Source organism: Jaculus jaculus, unplaced genomic scaffold, assembly GCF_020740685.1.
Source record: "Jaculus jaculus isolate mJacJac1 unplaced genomic scaffold, mJacJac1.mat.Y.cur mat_scaffold_36_1_2353498_arrow_ctg1, whole genome shotgun sequence".
Classification (NCBI taxonomy): Eukaryota; Metazoa; Chordata; class Mammalia; order Rodentia; family Dipodidae; genus Jaculus; species Jaculus jaculus.
Window position 1 is genome coordinate 2,123,973 of NW_025423492.1, and position 22,503 is coordinate 2,146,475.

A 22,503-nucleotide genomic window follows, 5' to 3' on the forward strand; every position below is an offset into this window, starting at 1 on the left:
TCATAAAAGGAGTTGGGAAGTTTTCCCTATTCTTCAATTGTGTGGCACAGTTCTAGGAAGATTGTTTTTTGTTCCTCCATGAAGGTTTGATAGAATTCGGCTGAGAAGCCATGTGGTCCTGGACTCTTCTTTTTGGGGAGGTTTTTTTATTACTTTTTCAACATCCGTGAGTGTGATTGGTTCATTGAGGTGATTAATCTGCTCTGAATTTAGCTTTGATAGATGGTATGTATCCAGGAATTTATCCATCTCCATTTTCCAGTTTTGTAGAGTAGAGGTTTTTGAAATAAGTCCTGATGATTCTCCCAATTTCACTTATGTCTGTTGTGATATCTCCTTTTTCATTTTGAATTTTGTTAATTTGAAGCCTCTCCTTTTTTTTGCGTGATTATATTGGCCAGGGGTTTGTCAATCTTTTTCATTTTTCCAAAGAACCAGCTTTTTGTTTTGTCAGTTGTCTTAATTGTTTTCTTGGTTTCCAATTCATCAATTTCTGCTCTGAATTTAATTATTTCTCTCCTTCTGGAGCTCTTTGTGTTGGATTTTTCTTGTTTTTCCAGTGCATTTAAAAGGTGGATGGTTAGGTTATTTATTTGGGATCTTTCTGTCTTTTTTTATGAAGGTATTTAGTGCTATTAATTTTCCCCTGAAGACCACCTTCATTGTGTCCCATAAGTTTTGGTACGATGTATTCTCATTGTCATTCAATTCCAGAAATTTTGCAATTTCTTTTTTTATTTCATCCACTATCCATTTATTGTTTCAAGGTGTGATGTTCAGTTTTCAGGTGCCATTGGTATTCTTGGTTGTTTTTTTTGTTGATTTCTAGCAATATAGCATTGTGATCTAATATCATACAGGGAATTATGTCGATTTTCCTATATATGTGGAGGCAGTGTTTGTGCCCCAGTATATGGTCTATTTTAGAGAATGTTCCATGGGCTCCTGAGAAGAATGTGTAGTCTGTGGATTTGGGATGGAAAATTCTGTAGATGTCCATTTGGTGTAAGTGATCTATGGTTTTGTTGAGCTCTCTTATTTCCCTGTTGTGTTTCTGTTCGGATGATCTGACTATTACTGGTAATGATGTATTGAAGTCCCCAGCTATTATTGTGTTGGTGGTTATATCTTTTTTATTGTCAAGTAGGTTTTGTTTTATGAACTGTATGGTGTCCCTGTGTTTGGTGCATACAGACTTATGATTGTAATATCCTCTTGATAGATCGTTCCCTTGATAAGTAGCAAGTGGCCTTCTTTGTCTTTTTTGATTATTTTTGGTTTGATGTCTATTTAATCTGATATTAATGTAGCCATGCCTGATTGTTCCTTATTCCTGTTTTCTTGGAAGATTTTTTTCCATCCTTTCACCCTGAGGAGGTGTCTTTCTTTAGTGGTAAGGTGGGTTTCCTGAAGGCAGCAGATTGAGGGTGTAATTTTTTGATCCACCCTGTTAGCTTGGGTCTCTTGATGGGTGAATTAAGACCATGAATATTTAGGGTAATGACTTTGAGATTTGATTTGATCCCTGCCATGTTGTGGTGGTAGAGGTGTGTTGTCATTTTCATGAAATTTGGAATTTTTTGTGTCTACTCTGGGTTTGGTTGTTGTGATCTGCTTCTTGTAGGCATTTGATTTTGACTATTTGTTTCTTCTCTTTGGAGAATTTCCTGAAATACTGTCTGTAGGTTTGGTTTTGTGTTCATATAATTGTAATGCTGAGTTTTGTCATGGAAGGTTTGTCATGTATTATGAGGGATAGTTCTGCTGGGTAGAGTAGTCTGGGTTGGAATCCATTGGTTCTTAGACTTTGCAGTATTTCATCCCAGGCCCTGCTAGCTCTCAGTGTTTCCATTGAGAAGTCTGGAGTAATTCTGATTGGGTTATGTTTGAAAGTGGTGTGCTGTTTTTCCCTAGCTGCTTTTAGGATTTTCTCTTTGGTGTCAATGTTTAGAGTCTTAATGACAATATGTCTTGGAGAGTTTCTCCTTTGGTCAAGTATGTTTGGAGTTCTGTTTGTTTGTATGTTGATGGGCCTTCCCTTTAAGAGACTGGGGAAGTTTTCTTCAATTATTTTGTTAAATAAGTTCTCCATGTCTTTGGTCTGAATTTCTTCTCCTTCTGGTATTCCATTGTTACTGATATTAGGATGTTTAAGTAATCCCACAATTCCCTCATGTTCTGTTCACCAAACTTTTGAACTTACTGAAACTTTTGAACTCTTGAACTGTTTCTTCCATCTTGTCTTTCACATCAGTGTTTCTGTACTCCACATTGCTGACTCTATTCTTGAGAGCTTCTAGAGTGTTTTATACTTGCTCAATTTGGTTTGCATTTTCTACTAGTTTTGTATGTATAATTTCTATCCCTCTGTCAAGCTCCATTTTCACATTATTTTTTGATTTTTTTGATGATTCTTGGAATTCATCCTTGCATTTCTGTATGTCTTCATTTAGCATAGCCAGCTGATTTTTGAGGTTTTCTTTTCACTTTCCCTCAAAACTCTAAACTCTCTGAACGCCTTCTGTTTTCTTATCTATTAAGTCTAGTTTAGTGATGGCAGCATCTACTTGGTTATTGGTCCTTTGTTGCTTTTCTGCAAGTTCTACCAGTAGCTTGGTCAGGGTTGCATTGCTTATAGCTTCATTTTGGTGTTTGGATCATAATGACTCTTCTATCTTTTGATTTGAGAAGTTCCTTGTAGGAATCCATGATCTAACTGGATTTTCTTGTGTTTTATTTTTCATGTTATTTCTTTTGCACTGTGGTCTGCCAATGACAGTGTATTGTCACGTAGGTGGGTGGATCAGCCTGGGCTCAAGCACAGTGGGAATCTGAGGCAACCTGAGCCAGTTTCCAAGCAGCCTGGGCTTTGGCTCTCACTTTCCAAAGCCGCCTTATCTACTGCCTGGCTGGGGCACCAAAGTTGCCTGATCGCTCAAGCGGTAATGGACCAAAGCTGCCTGTGCTCGCACTAGGAGGGACACTGAGGCACCAAGCACTGAGGCAGCAGAAACTCTGGCAGGAGAACTCTGGGACCCAGAAGCAGTCTGCACTCCCCAGAACAGGACAGTGGTGGACAGATGGCATGGCAGACAGGTAGGGGATGGCAGCTGCACTGGTGCAAGCGACAGACACAGTTTGAGCTTGCGTGGCAGTTGCTGTCTGCCTAGACTCACTGAACATGCAGTGGCAGGAGCAGTAAGTGAGCAAGTGGGTGGAGCACTCTAAGCTTCCACACACAGGGATCCATCGGCATAGCAGTGCCGTGTATGTGGTGGCTACCTGGGGGGAGGGGTGGGCTACCTGCCCGCGAGGGATCAGCAATTCCCTGTTTTTCCCACTCTGTGCCTTCCTGCTGGCGATCTATTGGAGATTGCTCTCCCCTACAAGACCGAGTGAACCCTTAATGTCTTCCTTTCTTTCCCTGGGGTCTGCGGCGCAGCTAGGCAGTCGCCAACTTGCCCGGAATCCCCCCTCTACAATAGTTCTTTCTTTGTTTTAGCCTGTCTGCTACATGTGGGGTTTTTGTTTGTTTATGTATTTATTTATTATTTTTATTTATTTGAGAGAGTGATAAAGAGGCAAATGAAGCGAGAGAATAGGCATGCCTTTGTCTTCAACTGCTGCAAATGAATTCCAGAACCATGTTTTACCTTATACATTTGGATAACATGCTACATGCGTTTTTGAGTATCCACTCTTTATTGTCAGTCTACTTAGTATTTCTTTAAAGGTGAGTGATATTGCATTTTTTAGGCTTAGTCGCTGTTAAGAAAAATAGCATGTTCATTTTTTCATAAAAAGATTTTGGCTTTGAAAACAAAAATGTTATCTCTATTCTCATTCTGAAAAATCTCATGATTTTCCTCAGAAAGTCATGACTTACCAGAAGTGAAATCAAATGGAATCACTTGATTATTTAATTCAAATCTATGTTCATTCACAGGTTTGCTTTTGGAGCATCATAAAAGTCAACCCCCATCCACTTCTTTTTGAGACTAGTTTTTCATTCGCACCCGAGCTCACCAACTCACCAAGTAGTGGTTGGTTAGCCAACAGTGCCAGAGATGCTCCTGTCTTCTTGTCCTTGAGAGTTACACAAAAGCATTTCTTCTGCTTTCTTCCCTATGCACCTGCAGCCAGTCCTTCTTCATTTATTCTGAGTTCACAGTGGCCCAACCCTGATAAAGATGGTTTGCAAATCTTTATGTGATATATTCTGTTTTTCTTATAATGGCTTCCTGATTGAAAATTGGCATAATATTTTATCTTCTGAACTCAAATAGCCATGCACTTGCTCTGTAATCAATACAGTGATTATCATGTATTATATTTAATTATTAATTAATCATATTCATGGAGGAGTGCATGGCAGTTATACTCCATTCATATCTTTTTATATACTGTATAATGAACAGTTATATAACTTTTATTGTTTTCTTAAACACTAATTTAAATTAATAGGGTAGTGTTATAAATGTTCACAAATGTGGCACATGCCTTTAATCCCAGCACTCTGGGGGGAAAGGTAAGAGGACCACTGTGAGTTCGAGGCCACCCTGAGATTACAAAGTGAATTCCAGGTCAGTCTGAGCTAGAGTGAGACCCTACCTCAAAAAGCAAAAAACAAACAAACAAAAAAAAATGGAGAAATGTTCTTCTGCTAGTTTTTTGTTAGTACTGGGCAGGGGCACAATTTCCCATAACCTAGTTCAATAGCTACTACTTTTGTAGCTTAGAGGATACCAGGGTCCTGTGTTACTGGGGACTCCCAGTGTTTACATTCCTATACTTTCTCCCTTTGAATTATCAGTTAATTAGCTCCAGGACTCCCTGAGTTCTAGAGCTATGAGCATGGTCTGGGGAATGGGAAGTTCTCAGTTCATATGTGTAGGTGGAGGCAGTCAGGAGCTACACACTGTGATCATGCCTGTATTATCTGCTTTGCCTTGAGCACATTCCAAAGGAACAATTGCTTGAGTGCGGCCAATGCCTTCACCCTGGAGGACACCTGCAGGAAGTTCAAGATGGCCTATGTCAGCATGTGCATCATCAGCATGTCTCAGGACATCTGCAACCACCACAAATGCTACAAGGCCCTGAGGCAGTTCTGTGACCAGGTCCCAGCTATGCTCAGGTGTGAAATGCTCTTCTGCTGCTGCCAGGACATTGACTGCATGGAGCGGCAGCCACAGTCCATTGAGCCTGTGTGCTCCTGTGAAGAGTGTAAGAAACCGAACTGCCTGACTTTGCGGGTCTCCTGCAAGAGGAAATTCATATGGAAGTAAGTGTGCTCGCAATGCTGAGGAAGAGGTTCAGGGGAATCCATTGCCTGCTGCTCAGCTGCCAGGCTCCACAATTCTGTGTGCTCTCAGAGGCAGCTAGACCAGTGCTGATTTTGTGAAAAAGTTGATGACAGTGAGGCCTCTTCATCTATAACATGGCCTTTCCTAACTGGCGTGTTCCTATATTTAACTAACGAAGTTTGTGTCTGTTGTTGGAAGGAGAAAATCCTATGACATACATAGGGTGGTACTTGAGAACTGCCAAGCCATGTCAAGTATTGGTAGGAGATGAGGGATTTTGTTCTTCAGAAATTTTGAAGAGTTGGTCAGTGGGTGTGCACTGTGTCTAGCACAGAGGACAACTTTGAGAATGCCTGGGTCTGTTCTGGTCAGTTCTATCGCCCTTCTTCTTGACCTCTGCCTTCATCAGAAATCCTGCAGAGCATGAGTGTTGTTGAAAACACTTGCTTACTTGTCCTTTTTGGCCATTCATTGATTTATTTTAATGTTTGAAAGAGTCTATGACACATTCTCCATGTTTAAAAAAAATCACAGGAAAAGAGGTGTAGAATTGGTTTGATGGTATAGAGAAAGTTTCCTTTACTCCCACCCAGCCTCAGCCCCCCAGTAATCACAGACAATTTGATAAATATGCTTTGTGAGAAAGACAGAGGAAGGGGAGTGACAGGAGTTATACACACATAAGGGTCAGGTAGAGAACATTGGTAGGAAGGTCAAAAGAGTCCAGTGAATGTTTTTGTCCCTTTGTAGATATCAAGTGACTATGCATGTGTACTTTTATTTTTGGATTCTCTATTCTGTTCCATATAACTATATGCTTTTTGCCAATACCATGCTATCATTGTCCAAATGTCTATAGTATAATTTTAAGCCACAAATTATGATACTACTAGGAGTATTCTTTTGGTATATGCTTGGTTTGCCTATAGGAGGTCTTTTGTGACTTTATATGTATTGCTCAAATTTTGTCTTTGGAACTTTCATTGGAGTTGCATTGAAGTTTTGTAATACTTTTTGTGGTGGTTTGATTCGGGGGTCTCTGGTAAACAGGAATTCTGAATGGTAGGTTCACAGGTGATGGTAATTTGGGAATGAAAGACTCTTGGAGGCAATGCATTATTGGGAAAGGGTCTAGCAACTCCCTCATGCCAGTGTTTGGCACACTCTCTTGTTGCTGTTGTCTCTCTGATGTTGGTTAGGGGTTGATCTGTACCCTCTGTTCATGTCATTATTTTTGCCTGCCATCAGCGAGTTTCCCCTTGAGTCTATAAACCAAAACAAACTCTTCTTTCACCATGAGTTGCTTTTGGTAGGGTGTGTTCTGCCAGAAATGTGAACCTGATTGCAACAGTTTTAATAATATATCCATTTCGAAATATTTCTACCAATCCAGAAGCTTGGAATATTTCTTTATTTTATTTTATTTTTTCTTGGTTTTTTGAGGTAGGGTCTCACTCTGGTCCATGCTGACCTGGAATTAACTCTGTCATCTCAGGGTGACCTTGAACTCATGGCAATCCTCTTACCTCTGCCTCCTGACTACTGGGATTAAAGGCATGTGCTACCATGCCTGGCTGAATGTTTCTTTATGATCTGGTGTTTTGTATATTTTTTCAATGCCTTGAAGTTTTCTGTATCAATAACTTTTATATCATTAATGAGGCTTTTTGATAGATACTTTTGATATTGGCTAGCTTCATAAAATACATTAGCATGTGTCCCTTCCCTTTTCATTTGTAGAAGAGATTGAGAAATGTTGGCATTAGACTTTTCTCAAAAGTTTCATAGCTGAAGCTGGGTTATGGTTCTGTGAATAAACTGTCTGCCACATAAACAGGAGTAACCAAGTTGGGGTTCACAGACTCCACATACAAACCAGAAGTCATGACTGGTTTCAATAATCACAGTGTGCTTTTGAGGAGGTCAGAGACCACACAGGAGAATTTCCTGGAAGTTCTAATCTAGCAAATATAGCAGTGAACAATAATGGGTACAAGACTGAGTGCCTCAAAAGGAAGTAGAAGTTGAAGGTTAACACCTGAACGTTTTCCTTAGACCTAAACACGTGTGCAGCGGCACGCCCATGCCCACACTCCCACACACCAACACCCATGCACACAAATGCACATTATGCAAATACAAGCCCATCAAAAACTTTGATAGATTTCAGCAGTGATTCATTATGTCTTGGACTTGCCTTTCTGGGAGACATTGGTTACTTTTTCCATATCTGTTCAGTAGGGTTCTGTTTATGTTATTTATCTTCATGCTTAATTTTGATAGGTTATATGTATTTAGGCACTTGCCATTTAATCTAGGTATTCCAGGGTTTTTATCATATAAGTTTTCTGAGTATTTCCTAATGGTCTCTTAGATTTTATAGGGATCGATTTTAGCAACTCCTTTTCCTGTCTCTAATTTTCTTTTTGGGCCCTCTATGTCTGTCTACCTGCACCTCTCTGTCTCTCTTTCTTTCTTATTAGTTTGCATAGGGATTTGTCAATGTTGTTAATTGTTTTGGAGAACCAACAGTTCGACTGAATCTGTGTATTGTTCTGTTTTCTCTATTTTATGTGTTGGTATTGTCTCTGTTTTGTTAATCTCTGACATAATTTTTATTACTCCTTGCTGCCTGGTTTGGTGTTGATTTCATAATCATTTAATTTGCCTTATTTTATTACTACTCAAGTCAGTCTGAATGATCAGTGTGCATTCTTATGAGTATACACTTTCCTGTTAGGATGACTTGTGTATTCATTTGGAGGAACATTTTAAATTTCCTTCCTTATGCCTTCTATTATTTACCATTAATACAAAGGTGCATTTTAAAAATATTTATTGGGGTAGAGAGACTGCTTAGTGGTTAAGGCACTTACCTGCAAATCCTAAGGACCCAGGTTCAATTCTTCAGGTCCCAAGTAAACCAGATGTGCTGGAGATGGCAAGCATGCTGTTTCAGGATCATGAGGAATCAAGCGCCAAAGAGCTGCATGACACAGTTCCAGCCCAGCTATCTCTTCCTTGGAGTCCAATGTGGCCCTTCTATAGAAACATCTTTGGCTCTCTGCGCTACAGATATCTATGGCTTTCTGTATCACATTTGTCTTCTTCTGTTTTCACTTGGTGAACCAATCTCTATGTTGACTTTTCCAGCAAAAATTGGTGTTAGTGAAGTGTTGGTCAATGTATCTGTGTTGGGAGTTATGAATCAAACCTTGGCCATGTTAACAGAAACCGCCATTTAGCAAGTTAAGTTTCTAATTCCTCACCTAATATTCAACTACCAGGGGATTGTACGCTTGGCTGAATACTCTCCCATGCTTTCGGTAGGTGATGAAAAAGCAAAGGCATTGCAGCCCACCGCTGAATAGCGGGCCTCCCCCTCTTTTGTATAAAAGAAGGCAGGAGATGTTGGAAGCCATAGAGCAAAAGCCTTTCCATTTTGCCTGGGCCTGCTCATAAGCTGACACATTACTCAGAAAGCTGGTCCATCCAGCATTCTGTTAGGTACTTCTAGAACATCAGTCAGCAGACTGCTTACAGAATCTTTATCTTTTGCAAAAGGCCAGTTTATGGTCAGGATGTGAAGCCTGGTGCAGTCAGGATGTTAAGCCAGTGAGGCAAGATTAGATGAACACCTAATTACATCCCCTCTAAGTTACCTGACAACTCCTTGCCCTGGCCATGTCCCCTCCCCCCTACAAGCCTATATAAACCTACATGTAAGAATAAACTCTCGAGGCTGTGACAAACACCTAGCATGGTCCCCTTCTTGTGTCTGTTTGCCTTCTTTCATTCAGGTTAATTTTCCCCACGTTTCCTTGTTCGACTCCCTGCTGGCCGGGGCATATCTGAAAGAAGCTCTGACATAGAACTTGAAAAATAAGAAAATGGGTCAAAAATAATTGTTTTCTTCAAAGACCTTAAAGAAAGTCAGGCATGGAGTACAGTACACTTAGGAGGAAACAATGAACCTCTTGGAACAATGTAAAACTTGTTCTATGACTAATTTTTCTGAATGGTGGCAATTGCAGCAAACTATGACTCTTTACTAAGAATCCTTATAGGAAAAACAAGTGAGGTCAGAAAGAGTTCAATTGGTGGAGGGGGAGCAGACCAAAGTCTAAGTAATGGAGAGACATGAGAAAGGAAAATACAAAATAAATGGTTGGGGGACAAATGGGTTTATTGGATCATTGATTAATGGTGGAAGCTCCCATTTTGTGGTTGTTTTGTCTCTCATCTTTAACATAGTTATTGAAAGTAGGAGCTCAGCAAACTGCAAGTGCTTGAATGCACATACATGGGGAAAATGTAAAAATAGTTAATCATTATAGAGGCCTGACGACTGTACTTGAGGTAAATAATAATGGGGTTGTTTGATGTAAAGAAATAGCAAAAAATGTCTATGAATTCTGTGGAACTGTACCTTTCTTGAAGTTTGTTCTTGCATGACATGATAAGAAAGTAAAAGACTGAGTCTAAGAGCTGTGGCAGCAGAACAGAGAAGCAGAGAGAGAGAGATGGAGAAACTCAGCTGCCTCAGCAATAGCCTGTCAGCTTGCACCAGAACTTGACTTTGAGTGGTTATTGTGCCGTTCCCTTTACACCTCCCTTCAGGGCCCTCCTTCAAGCCAGGGCTGGACCTCCACACAGATGCACCTGGTGGCACAGGTGTCTGGAGATCATCTGCAGTGGGAAGAGGTCCTGGTATACCCATTATCTCTCTCTCTCTTTCTCTCTCTCTTTCTCAACTTTAATAATAAATAAACATAAAAATCATATATTTTCTCTCTCTCTTTCTCACTGTGTGTGTGTGTGTGTGTGTGTGTGTGTGATTGTATGTGTATGTAGCTCTTTGGCTGGTCCATTTAAATACCTCTGCTGGACATGAAGTGAGTGGCTTTGAAATTGAATCTGAGCTAGAAGGCTTTACATGCAAGCACCTTTAACCACTGAATCATCTCTGAAGGATCAGATGTATATTTTTAAAGTATCTATTTACTTGTATATATATGCATATTTTGTGTGCATGACAGGGCTTCCTTTTTATTTTTTATTTTTTTTTATTTGAGAGAGACAGAGAGAGTAAGACAAAGAGAGAGAGGGATGGGAGAGAAAATGGGTGCACCAGGGCCTCCAACCATTGTAAATGAACTCCAGATGCATCTGCTCCCTTGTGCATCTGGCTAACGTGGGTCCTGGGGAATTGAGCCTCAAACCAGGGTTCTTAGGCTTCACAGGAAAGCACTTAACCACTAAGCCATTTCTCCAGCCCTATGACAGGGTTTCTTGTTGCTGCAAACCAATGTGAGATGTTTGTGTCAGGATGGTTGGGAATTGAATCTGGGTCAGAACTGCTGAATCAACCTCTCAGCTCCTCAAAGGTGTGTTGTGCAATGTCCACGTATTTGTGTGTTTTCTGAAGATTTTCTTGCTTTTGAGTTTTAGCTTTAAGCACAGAGGTAAATGTGTGCATTAATAGTCCTCTATAGGCTGATAGATGAAGATTGCCATGAGTTAGAGGCCAGCCTCGGGCGGTTAGTGAGTTCCACTCTAACCCAAGGTAAAAGCTGAGATACAAAGACACACACAGACACACACACACACACACACACACACACACACACACACACACAAACTCACACAATAGTGCTACAGAGATGGCTTTGCAGTTAAGGAACTTGACTGCAAAGGCTAAAGACTCAATTTCTATTCCCCAGTACCGAAGTAAGCCAGATGCACAAGATGGCACATGTGTCTGGAAGTTTGCAGTGGCCAGACAGTCTTGCACATCCATTCTCTTGCTGTTTCCTTTCCCTCTATATGATAAATAAGTAAATGAAATTTCTTAACTATATATGTTTGTAAAGGTCCAAAATAAAGTATTTTTGGGTAGAGACTTCTGATGAGCTGCCCATGCTGACCTCTAACTTGCAAGGCTCCTGATTGGCTGGGATTGAATGCACAGTTACCTGACCTGGCTTGAATATGAGTAATTGCCTGTCAGCAAATACAGCCACAGTGACCATATCAATGAAGCCCTGGACAGAATGCACTAAACGTGAACGTGTGATTTGTACAGAGAGGTATTTCATTGAAACTGGGATGAGACAGAGCACCTGTACAGGCAACACTGGCAATACTCAGGTGAGAGATGACTGTGGGGGTCCAGGTGTTGGCGACAGCCTGGGCTAGTGAGACAAAACAACCACACAACAACGTGGTGCACAGTGAGGAGTGAAGCGTGTCACATTGTCTGCTGTGGTCCTTTACACCTTCTGAACAATACCACCGTGTGGCAGTTAGCAGTCCTACTAGGAAGACAGTTCAGCTCACATAGGCACATCCCAAGCAGTGAGGGCATGTAGAGAGGATTTTTAAACACTTATTCTCAATATCAAGTTCATGAGTGAATGTTGACATTGAGGGACTCTCACACCAAAGTCCTAAAAGTCATTATAGGCAGAACATGATTGAAAAGTTTAGAAGTTTAAAATCTTTTCTTATCATGTATTTATTTAATTTGATCTGGGGTTTTGTCTAGGAGCTTTCTCCTGAGCTGTTCCCTGAGGCTAAATAATTCTGTGGAAAAAAAAAACAAAGAAATATATAAAGTTGTTTTAGATATGTGGAATTAGACATGTAACCTTTGCCATTTTTTCATTCCTAGGAAGGTTTTTTTTCTTTTCATCTCAGGTCTGAAATGCATTAATGGTTCTGACTGAGTATGTACTCTGAAAGCATATGAGTAGTCTTAGGAAGAATATGATTGCAAAGCCCAAAAGCCACTTTTACTTAAAACCTACTTCTGATGCAAAATAGGACATATCATTTCTGTTGAAATCCTTTTATTTTCAAGCAGAGAGGAAAAAAAAGGAGAGAGAATAAAAGAGCCATTGAGCTTAAACCTGCGGAGGCAAATGCACATGCCGCTTTGTGCATAGGTTTTATGTAGGTACTGTCAAGCTTTGCAAGGAAGCATCCTTAACATTGAGCCATGTCTCTGGCTCTTTGATATTTATATCAAAATCCATATACTTTAAAATTCAGAATGAACTAATAGACCCAAAATTATGTGCCCAGCACTGTCTGTAACAACTTTTAATAGCATGGTTATAACAAGATACATTTCTTTAAAAATAAAACGGTCTCATTTTGCAGCCCAGGGTGGCCTTAACATCACTACACACCCTAACTTGGGCTTAAACTCATGAGCGGTCTCCTGTCCATGCATCTCTTGGAGTGCAATAACAGATGTGAACCAGTACACTGCCCGAAGTATGATTTCTAAACTCTATTTCTAAAATGTATCCATTAAAACTGTTAGGAATCATTGGTTTTCACATTCAATAGAGAAAACACTGGGCCACAAAAGACTTCTCAGAGAAGCTACCTTTGAGTCATACCCTGCCTTAGCTACCTTCCTACTCCATTAATGTAATGTAAACAGTCACCAAATTCGGTCTTGTTTGTTTTGCTGTAAGCAGATTTCACACTTGGGCCTTTATGTGTGGGCTTGAAATCTCAGGCTCCCTCCCCATTGTGCTCCATCTCCCTGTTTAGTTCCTAGAACATCTTGATGCTCTCCATTTCTTTCATGTTTTAACTCATTTCTCCCTCATTTAGGTTTCTTCCCCCTGTTTCTGTGGTCTGTGCTTCATGAAATCAATCCCCAATTCCTCTTACAATCTTTGACTTTCTAGAGCCTAGTCCTTTCCTCTCTTCACCATCTTTCTCTTTTCATCTAGATGAATGAAAATATGCTAAAATATAAGAAAAACTACTACTTTTTTATACTTTACTTTGATATGTTTTTGAGAAAGAGTTTCCCATGTAAACCTAGGCTAGCCTGAAACACAGTATAGCCAGTGATGGCCTGAAAGCTTGCTTCTCCTGACTCCACCTTCCAATGCTTGGATTTAGTTCAGTTTGCCATGACCCCTGTGAAATTATCATTATTATTATTATTATTATTATTATTATTATTATTATTATTTTGATAGAATAAATTCAAAACGCCAAAGTAGGAAGATCAGTGCAGGAAACATCTAGGTAAATAATAATGGTTTTCTATTTCTGTTTAACAGTCTCAAGAAGTCTGAGTTCATTCTGTATTCACATGCCCTTCAAGCCTCGATACTAAAAAGAGCCCAGAGCTTTCTTCATCTGTCAGGTTCTTGTGGCAGATAAAGCAGCACTGTGTGAGAGAGTAAATGATATGTCCAAAATTATAAACCTAGTGAAAATAAAAGCAAAACCTAAGTCAGGACTCCAGAATTCTAGTTAGATACTTTCCCACATTATTAAATAAATGAATGACATTTTGTGGGCCAGAAAATGGTAGTTCACAATTTTAATCCCAGCATTCATGAGGCAGTGGTAGGAGGGTTGCTTTGAGTTCAAAGTCACCCTGAGACTATATGGTGAGTTCCACGTCATCCTGAGCTTGGGCAGACCTACCCTGAAATCCAAAATAAATCAATAAATAAATGAAAACAATTATAAGTGCACATGGATTCCTAAGTTGGAGCATGACAAATTTCTGTAATCAATTCATGAAAAAAATGTGTAGGAATATAATGACTTGATGACTCAGGCCTTTATGATGTGATATTAAATGCTTTGAACTTATATACATTTCTTTTCCTATGCTGTGTAAGTGTGGCTTTTACTAGATGAGGGTTTATATATAGTTTAATACAGAAAAATATGGCACAAGAGAGGATGGAAAGAATCTAATATTCGAAGGGTGGGAACGTGTACTCTCGTGCATTGTCCTTCCCCCAGAAACAGACTAGTGACCTGATGACCCCAGAGTGAAGACCGAAATCCCAAAAGAGAAGGGCCCACTGTGGAAGGTGTCTTATTGAGAGGGAACATAACCCAATGAGATTATACCAATATGCACTAAGTTCATGCAATAAAGTTCTCTGTAAAAAAAACTCTTGTAAAACATAAACACACAAGAGTATGTAGAACTGCTTTAAATTTTTTAAATTTTTTTTCTCCATTTTTATAACATTTTCCATGATTATGAAAAAGATCCCATGGTAATACCTTCCCTCCCCCGACTTTCCCCTTTGAAATTTCATTCTCCATCATATCCCCTCCCTATCTCAATCAGTCTCTCTTTTATTTTGATGTCATGATCTTTTCCTCCTCTTATGATGATCTTGTGTAGGTAGTGTCAGGCACTATGAGGTCATGGATTTGTCCTCATTTATTTTGATGCAGAGTCTATGTGTGTTCTGGTTTGTTTGAGTGAAGGTGCATGCGTGTGGCCTCTGTGTGGAGGTCAAAGAATAACTGGTCTTTATCTGTCCATCTCATTTGTGGTATAGTTGCTCACTTTAAGTAGATTTTTTTTAAGATTTATTGTTACTTATTTATTAGAGATAGATAGATAGATAGAGAGAGAGAGAGAGAGAGGGAGAGATTGAGAGAGAGAGAGTTAAAATGGGCACATCAGGGCCTCTAACCACTGAAAATGAACTCCAGATGCATGTGCCACCATGTGCATCTGGCTTATGTGTAACCAGGAGAATCAAACTTGGTCCTTAGGCTTCACAGGCATGCACCTTAACCGCTAAGCCATCTCTACAAACCTAATTGCTCACTTTAGATTTCACCTGCTGTTTTTTTTTTTCCTGTTATTGTTGTTGTTTGTTTGTTTGCTTCTGCTTGCTTGCCAGTGACTTCCAGGGAGAAGACTTCTCTCAGCCTCCCATCTCCCACTAGCATCAGTATGCAGTGATTATAGAAGGTTGCTATGGCTGTTGGCCTTTTCTATAAGTCCGTGGTTTCGAAATAGGGTGCACCAGTTGGAGCACAAGCTCTGTATTAATTAATTGAGGCATCTCAGCACATAAATCATTCTTGATTTGACATTGTATGCATGCATATGTAGTTGTGCATGTGGAGACCTGAGAACAACCTCCTGCACACTTGGGAATGAGTTCCTTCTCTTTTACAACAAGATATCTCATTGGCTTAAACCCACAAATTAGCCTGGACTGGCTGGCCCGAATAAAGTACAGGTGTGCTTCCATGCTGGACATTTTACAGAGGTCCAGTAGGTCAAGCTTAGGTCCTCAAACAATGTACTGGGCTCTCTCTCTCCAGCCCGACTTCATGTGGTTTACAGAAAGAAAATTTTTAAGTAATCCTTTGTTGGCCGGAGTGAAACATGTTTTTAAATGTTTTGTTTGCTTTCAGTAAATTATACTCAGAAATTTTATTTCCAAGCCATGCTTTATTTAAGCACTAAAACTATGGTACCTATAGGAAGAACTTTAAGTGTCTGACACCTTATAGTGTCATTATGAGATTCTGTTTATTCTTACTAGATGAAGTCATCTCATCTATTAGGTGTGAAATATAGGTGTTAGGTCATCTTATGAAATATGCATATGAGTAAGTATCTTGCCTGAGGATATTCATGCTCCAGGTTTATGTGCTAAGTTTACAGAGTTAGTAGCCAGAAAAGAGGAACATATTGGCTTGAACTAGAGACTATCAGTAATGTTGGTTTTCAAATAGAGTGAATGTTAAATATTGTCCTTTAATTTATATACAACTGCTTTTAAAATTTATTTTATTTTATCTGTTTGACAGAGAGAAAAAGCAGATAAAGAGAAAAATGGGTATGCCAGGGTCTTTAGCTGCCAGAAGCAAACTCCAGGTACATGTAGCACCTTGTGCATTTGGTTTAATTGTGTCCTGATGATTCAAACCTGGGTTGTTTGGATTTGTCGGCAATGCTTTGGCTGCTAAGTCATATCTACAGTCCTTAAGCATGTCTTCTATAACATACATCTATACACCATAGTTCTTACCTTCCACTGCTTTTACTTTAATTTTATCTGCTTCATCTGCAGCCCTCAGAGGAAACACTCTCAGTGACTACCTACAAAATTTTATATAAAAATGACTTATATAATGTACTTCAATGGTATTAAAAACACATGTGAAATTTCCATTTTAAAAGCAATTATGGGCTGGTGAGATGGCTTGTCACTTTAGGAACTTGCCTACAAAGCTAAAAGACCTAGGTTCAGTTCCCCAGGACCCATGTAAACCAGATGCACAAGATGCCTCATGTATCTGGAGTTCTTTTGCAGCTGGGAGAAGTCTCTGGAGTGCTGGTTTTTTCTCTATCTGCATGTTTCTATCAAAATAAATAAATAAAATATTTAAAAAGAAGTTTTTTTCTAAGACACGAATACCAGTGGGGAATATCTCTTTTAATGGATATTAATGAAGGAATGATGTGAAATGCCAAGTGTTTCTATATGTTACCAACCTTCAGCTAGAGGTGAAACTGAGGACGTCACTAAATGAGCTGTTATTAGTATTACCAAGTGAAGACTTTCTTGTACGCAAGAATGAAAAGTACATAAGGAAGAGGAACTGAGAAAGGAAATCTTTAATGAGAAAGATAGGGAGAGTGGAGCAAAAGAAGGAAAAATAGTGAGATGAACATAGTTGACAGTTAAAACCATGCAACTTTCTAGAAAAAGATCTAAAGTGGAGAGATATGGAAGCAGAGTTCCCAGAGACCTTCCCTGTGAAAATTTACACAAGTGTGGGGAGGGTGTTCAGACAGACAAAGTCATTCTTGAGCTCTGCACTTTTGCAGTACATTGTCAGGCAATGACAATGTTTACACCACCCTCTGAGTAGCTATGTAATACTTCCTGCTCAAGGAATAACAGATAAAAATGACTCTTTGGGTCATCAGTCCTGAGAAACAATGAAAAGCAAGAAAGTATTCACTTCTGAGCATGTTTCTGGAGATGGTGGAAAGACAAATAGTGAAGGAGTCAGCAATCCCAACTGTGGACTGGGGAGATGGCTCAGCAGGGAAAGGTGCTGGCTTGCAAGACCTGCCATCCCTTATTTGATTCCTTCTCAATCCAGATTCAAAACTACTGCATCTCTGGATTTCCCTTGCAGTGACAAGAGGCCCTGGTGGTACCATTTTCTTAATGTTTCTTTCTCTATGAAATAAATTTAAAAAGTAGAAGTATTTTGTTTATTTATTTTAACGAGAGAGAGAGAGGGAGAAAGAGGCAGACACATGATGGCCACACCAGGGCCATGGGCCACGGAAATGAGTTCCAGATGCACGCACCAGTTTGTGTACCTGATTTTATGAGGGAACTAGAGAAATGAGCCTGAGCTTTGCCAGGAAGTGCCTTCAACTACTGAGTTATCCTCCCAACCCCACAAACTATTCTTTCAAAACATATTATAGTTATAAGATAATATAGCTCAATAGTAGGAAATTCCTTGTGGTAGTAATCCACAAATTGTATGTAAGTATGAATACCACCAAGAGGAAGATTACTGTTTAAAAGCAGGGGAAAAGATGCAACTATGTGTTAAAACAGCATTAGAAAAGGAATTAGGATATATAGAAACTAGTGATGAGGAAACATGAGGGATCTCACTTTCAATGGCTTCACTGGGCTTGTATTCAAGCCAAAGATGGGAATATTGCTTCTCATGATTTAGTGGCAGGCAGAAGAAAAGTGGGGACAGAGGTAACCTGAAGGGATTCAATTCTTTAATCCATAAAGATTAGGTATCATGGGGTTATACTTAATGGGCATTAGTTATTAATAGTAGGTTAATCAAAATACTAAGCCATTGATTTTAAGGTTTAAATTATTATTATAATTTTATTGTTTTATCAAGCTAAGGTCTCACTCAGGCCCAGACTGACCTGAAATTTACTATGTATTGTAGGGTGGCCTTGAACTCAAGATCATCTTCCTACCTCTAGCTCCCCAGTACTGGTGTTAAAGAAGCATGGCACCATACTTGGCAGGCTTAAATTTTTATTAATAGTATGCACAATAATAAGCTCAATTATGACCTTTTAATACACACATGTTGGGCTTTGTTGACATAGACCCCTGTCATGTCAGATAAAGGATGCTGCAGTTACCTTCTCATGACTGGGACAAACACCTAACAAGAAATACCTTATGGGAGGAAATGCTTCATTACAGGCTTACAGACTCCAGGAAAGCTTCATCGTTTTGGCAGAATTTGGCCCACCTCATATATCCACAGCAGAGCAGAGAGAGAAACAACAGCCAGTACCAGCAACGGAGATCTGATTCTGAACACATCTTAGGGCTGGTGTCAAGATCTGCCGCCAGTAGGCTCCACCTGCTGGAGAAGAAATAGGCCCGTGGTGTACTTCAATCCCAGTACTCAAAAGGCCAAGATAGGAGGATCTTTCTGAGTTTGAGGCTGCCCTGAAAGTATATAGTGAATTCTAGGCCAGCCTGGGTAGAAAAATCCCTTACCTCAAAAAACAAAACAAACTAACAAATAACAACAACAGCTGCAACAACAACAACAAAAAAAAACCCAGAAAGTATGGGGTCATTTACAGTGCTCCAAACTGTAAATCTTGTTATTCCATGTCCTGGTACTGTTCTTTTCTACCCACATTCTCCAAAGGTATATTTCTGCTTTCATGTGTTTTGGCTGTATATACATCTTTGTAGTCTCAGGGTGGCCTCAAACTCATGGCAAATCTCCTACTATGGCCTCCCTGTGCTGGAATTAAAGGCATGTGCCACCACTCCTGGTTTGTATGTACATCTAGTATCAAAATATGACAGTAAATATTTGAAATCTCCATTGCATACATTACACAATTAAATAAATTTGAGATATTAATTCCAAGTTGAGTACAAACTATTATCTCATGTTTTCATATCCATTAAAAATGAAAACAGAAATGATTAAATGTGTATAATTATGAAATAGTCTCTTACCATTTCACTGAGAATCCTTACATGAAATCTATTGTAGCTCAATTTGACAAGAAAAAATTTAGGTTTTCCCTGGATTACTATGAATTTGAGGCCACCCTGAACCAACATAGGGAATTCCAGGTAACCTGGGGATAGAGCAAGACCCTACCTTGAAAGACAAACAAAAATATTGTAAGCTAAAACATGAAATGAAAGTACATGAAAACTAATTTTTTAAGATTTGTTTTCATTTATTTATTAGAGACAGAGAGAAAGAGTGAGAATGGGCATGCCAGAGCCTGTAGTAGTGTAAACAAACTATACACGCACGCATGTGCCATGTGCATCTGGTTTGTGTGGGACATGGAGAATGGAACCTGGGTCCTTAGGCTTCATAGGCATGCGCCTTAACTGCTAAGCCAAATCTCCAGCCAGTGAAAACTAATTTTTAACATATAGTTATTAAGCTGATAGGTGTGTTTAGTTATGTAAGGCTGTGTAATCTTGCTTTGAAGATTGGTAAAGACTGTTATGACTTTATTCTTTCATTAGGAATTAATTGCTACAGTGATTAAGAAAGGTATAGATAAGTTAGTTTCCAAGTTGGCAATATTTGCGTAATAATTCCTAGTGCTTTGTTTAATTTCAGGTGTATGTACAAATATAGATTTATGTGTTTTTTGACATTTAGAGTACTGCATATCATTTTTAATACAGATATAAAAGAACAACATAAATTAATTATCATGCCAAAAGTGGAATTTTCTTTGCTAAAGTAAAATCTGATGATGACCTCATATACCAGTATTAAGGGAAATGCTATGAAAATATTTCTTCATTATGCATATATTATTTTTTCCTTTCTCCAGTTTTGGATGAAATTGATGGATACCAACAATATGAGGTAATAGTTCCTACTTATCTTTGATTCAAAATGCAGGTAAAGTTGAAAATATAAAACAAAGTTCTATCAAAACAGAGTTCTATCATTCAGGTTTGAATATTTAGAACTAATGCTTTTTCCATTGAATTTTGCATTGACAGTTTGGTCAACATTGTGGCCTGATTTTTATGGCTTATTAGCAATTGTGTTGCTCTAATACAGAAGGTCATAGTGGTAGGGTGTAATGCTACCCACCATTAATCCCAGAACTCAGGAGATAGCAGCAGGAGGATTGCTGTGACTATGAGGCCACCCTGAAATAGATAGTGAATTCCAGGTCAGCCTGGGTTAGAATGAGATGCGACCTCAAAAACCAGCCAGGAATGGTGGTGCACACCTTTAATCCCAGCCCTTGGGAGGCAGAGGTAGGAGGGTCACTGTGAGTTCAAGGCCATCCTGAGATTATATAGTGAATTCCAGGTTAGCCTGAGCTAGAGTGAGACCCTACCTCAAAAAAAAAAAAAAAAGAAAGAAAGAAAGAAAGAAACCCACAAAAACTAAGCAAACAAGTCACAGTGATATTGAATTTACACTTGGGTTTAATACTTGTGTTTCAGGAGGTTTCATTTGTCCTCCAGAGTATAGATTTACATTTGACATTTGACATACAGAGTTCTACTATTTTGGTTTCAAAACAGTCATTACACAATCACACAAATTAGATACCCAGGAAGCACCTTAATTTTTTTCATTATTGTGCTATGACCTATGTTTTCCTATGTTAATTCTTAGTTAAATTATAACAGGCTATGTCATCATTATGCATATTCAATCATTTCTGTTTATATTTTTAGGCTATCGTATTGGACATCAGAAACACCAGGTAAAACTTCCTACCCCACTTTGAATGACCAAGCTGGTAAAAATGAAACCATACTTGGGTGTTTGAACTTTACAGGCAAATGATTTTACCACTGAGCCATCTATCTATCTATCCAGTCTCAACATTCTTAAAAAAAAAAAAAAAAAAAAGTGTCCTGCGCATGCTCTGAGGATGTGGCTTTTGTGAGGCAAGATCTGGGGGCGGGGCTATTGCAAGGTCCGCACATGCGCACCGCTTGCCGCGTGCATTGTGAGGTCAGTGCCGGAGGCTCCGCGGCTCCGCGTCTCTCAGTCGCTGTGGAGACAGAGCCCCGCCCAGGGCAGGACCGGCGCCCACGGACTCAGGAGCTGAGGAGGATCCGCAGCGCTGGATGCAGGAGATGGAGGCTGAGCAGTGGAGCCCCGCGATGTCCGCCCAGGAGACACCAGACGGACGGGTGGACAGAGACTGGACGCAGCGGACCTTAGTCTCCTCACAGGTGCGCTCAGCTACGCAGGGCTGGACCGACTCGGGCCGCCCCGTCCCGTCCGCGCGCGTCCAGCCCCTGCGTGGCCAGCATTGGGCGAAGACCCCGGTTCTCCGCAGACCCGGAGGGGCCGAGCACAGGTCTGCATGTTTCTGTGTCCAGTCAGCGCCCTGGGAAGTGCGGGCCAGGCCGAGGCTTCTGGAAGCAGAGGCTCAGGTAAAGTGGTGAATGTCATGTGGGGACATTATTAGAGCTGGTGTTTGTGCTGTGCCCTGTGGACCTTAGTGGAGCTTGCATTGTAACTGTGCCACTTGCTGATGAATATGCAGTCAGTGCCTTGGAGAAGTCGGAATGCAGCAGATACAAGGATAATTATTAATATTAGATTAGTAAATAATGGTATTGTGAGATTAATCCATCATCCTGGCAAAGGTTGTAATATATTTACTGATAAAATTAATGAAGAGATGACTATAGTTTCTGATTTACTGTATATATGGGATGGAGATAAAATTGTCAAGGTGAAATTAGTGGTAAGTATAAATATTACTGGTGTTAATATAAATAAGTCAAAGAGTATAATTGATTAATTGCTGTGTCATAAATATTGATGACTATTATTTATCATATATGGATATTAGATGCCAAAACCAGGATTTTTCAAGCTGGCTGAAGCACTTGGGATGAGAGTTAGGAGGAACACCATGAGATGGAGACCACCCTGAGAATATATAGTGAATTTTAGCTCAGCCTTGGTTAGATGAAACCTAAAAAACCTAAAAAAATAAACAAATGGGATTTTTCATGATTGTGTTTTATTTAGTCTTCCTCAGCCACCAATAAGTTTAGATAAATTGTAGGACTTAAGAGTGTATTAGTTTCTGTGATGCTGGTAATAGTTTTAACATGTGTTAATGCTACCTCTTGAGTACTTCTGCTTTTGAGAAGTGGAATGGTGACAGGCCTTGTTTCATCAATACTGGTAATGTTATGTTCAGGGGTATAATTTCATTGTCTGATTTATAAATATTAATAAATAATATATATAAATAATTTTATGTATAAAAATACTCTGAGTGGTCCTGAAGTTCATTCTACATCAAAACCAGACACTACTTCAGACATCCGTTAGATCAGATAAGGCATGATGTTTTCTGTCAACGATATTTTAGCTAACGGTGGGTTGG

At 39.6% G+C, this 22,503-nt stretch overlaps 1 protein-coding gene and 1 long non-coding RNA gene across 3 annotated transcripts in view; both read left to right on the plus strand.

Annotated features, from left to right (window-relative positions):
- Positions 1 to 20,999, plus strand: part of LOC123457330 — a 45,594-nt gene extending 24,595 nt beyond the window's left edge. For both annotated transcript variants that reach the window (XR_006634998.1, XR_006634997.1), the window contains exons 2-3: positions 19,954 to 19,988; positions 20,822 to 20,999. This is a non-coding gene — a long non-coding RNA (uncharacterized LOC123457330). The remainder of the gene's footprint in view (positions 1 to 19,953; positions 19,989 to 20,821) is intronic.
- Positions 21,000 to 21,256: 257 nt separating this feature from the next.
- LOC123457326 (vomeronasal type-2 receptor 116-like) overlaps positions 21,257 to 22,503 on the plus strand; it is a 38,058-nt gene continuing 36,811 nt past the window's right edge. The window contains 1 exon segment of the mRNA XM_045141310.1: positions 21,257 to 21,532. Within this exon segment, the coding sequence (XP_044997245.1) occupies positions 21,257 to 21,532 (276 nt within the window).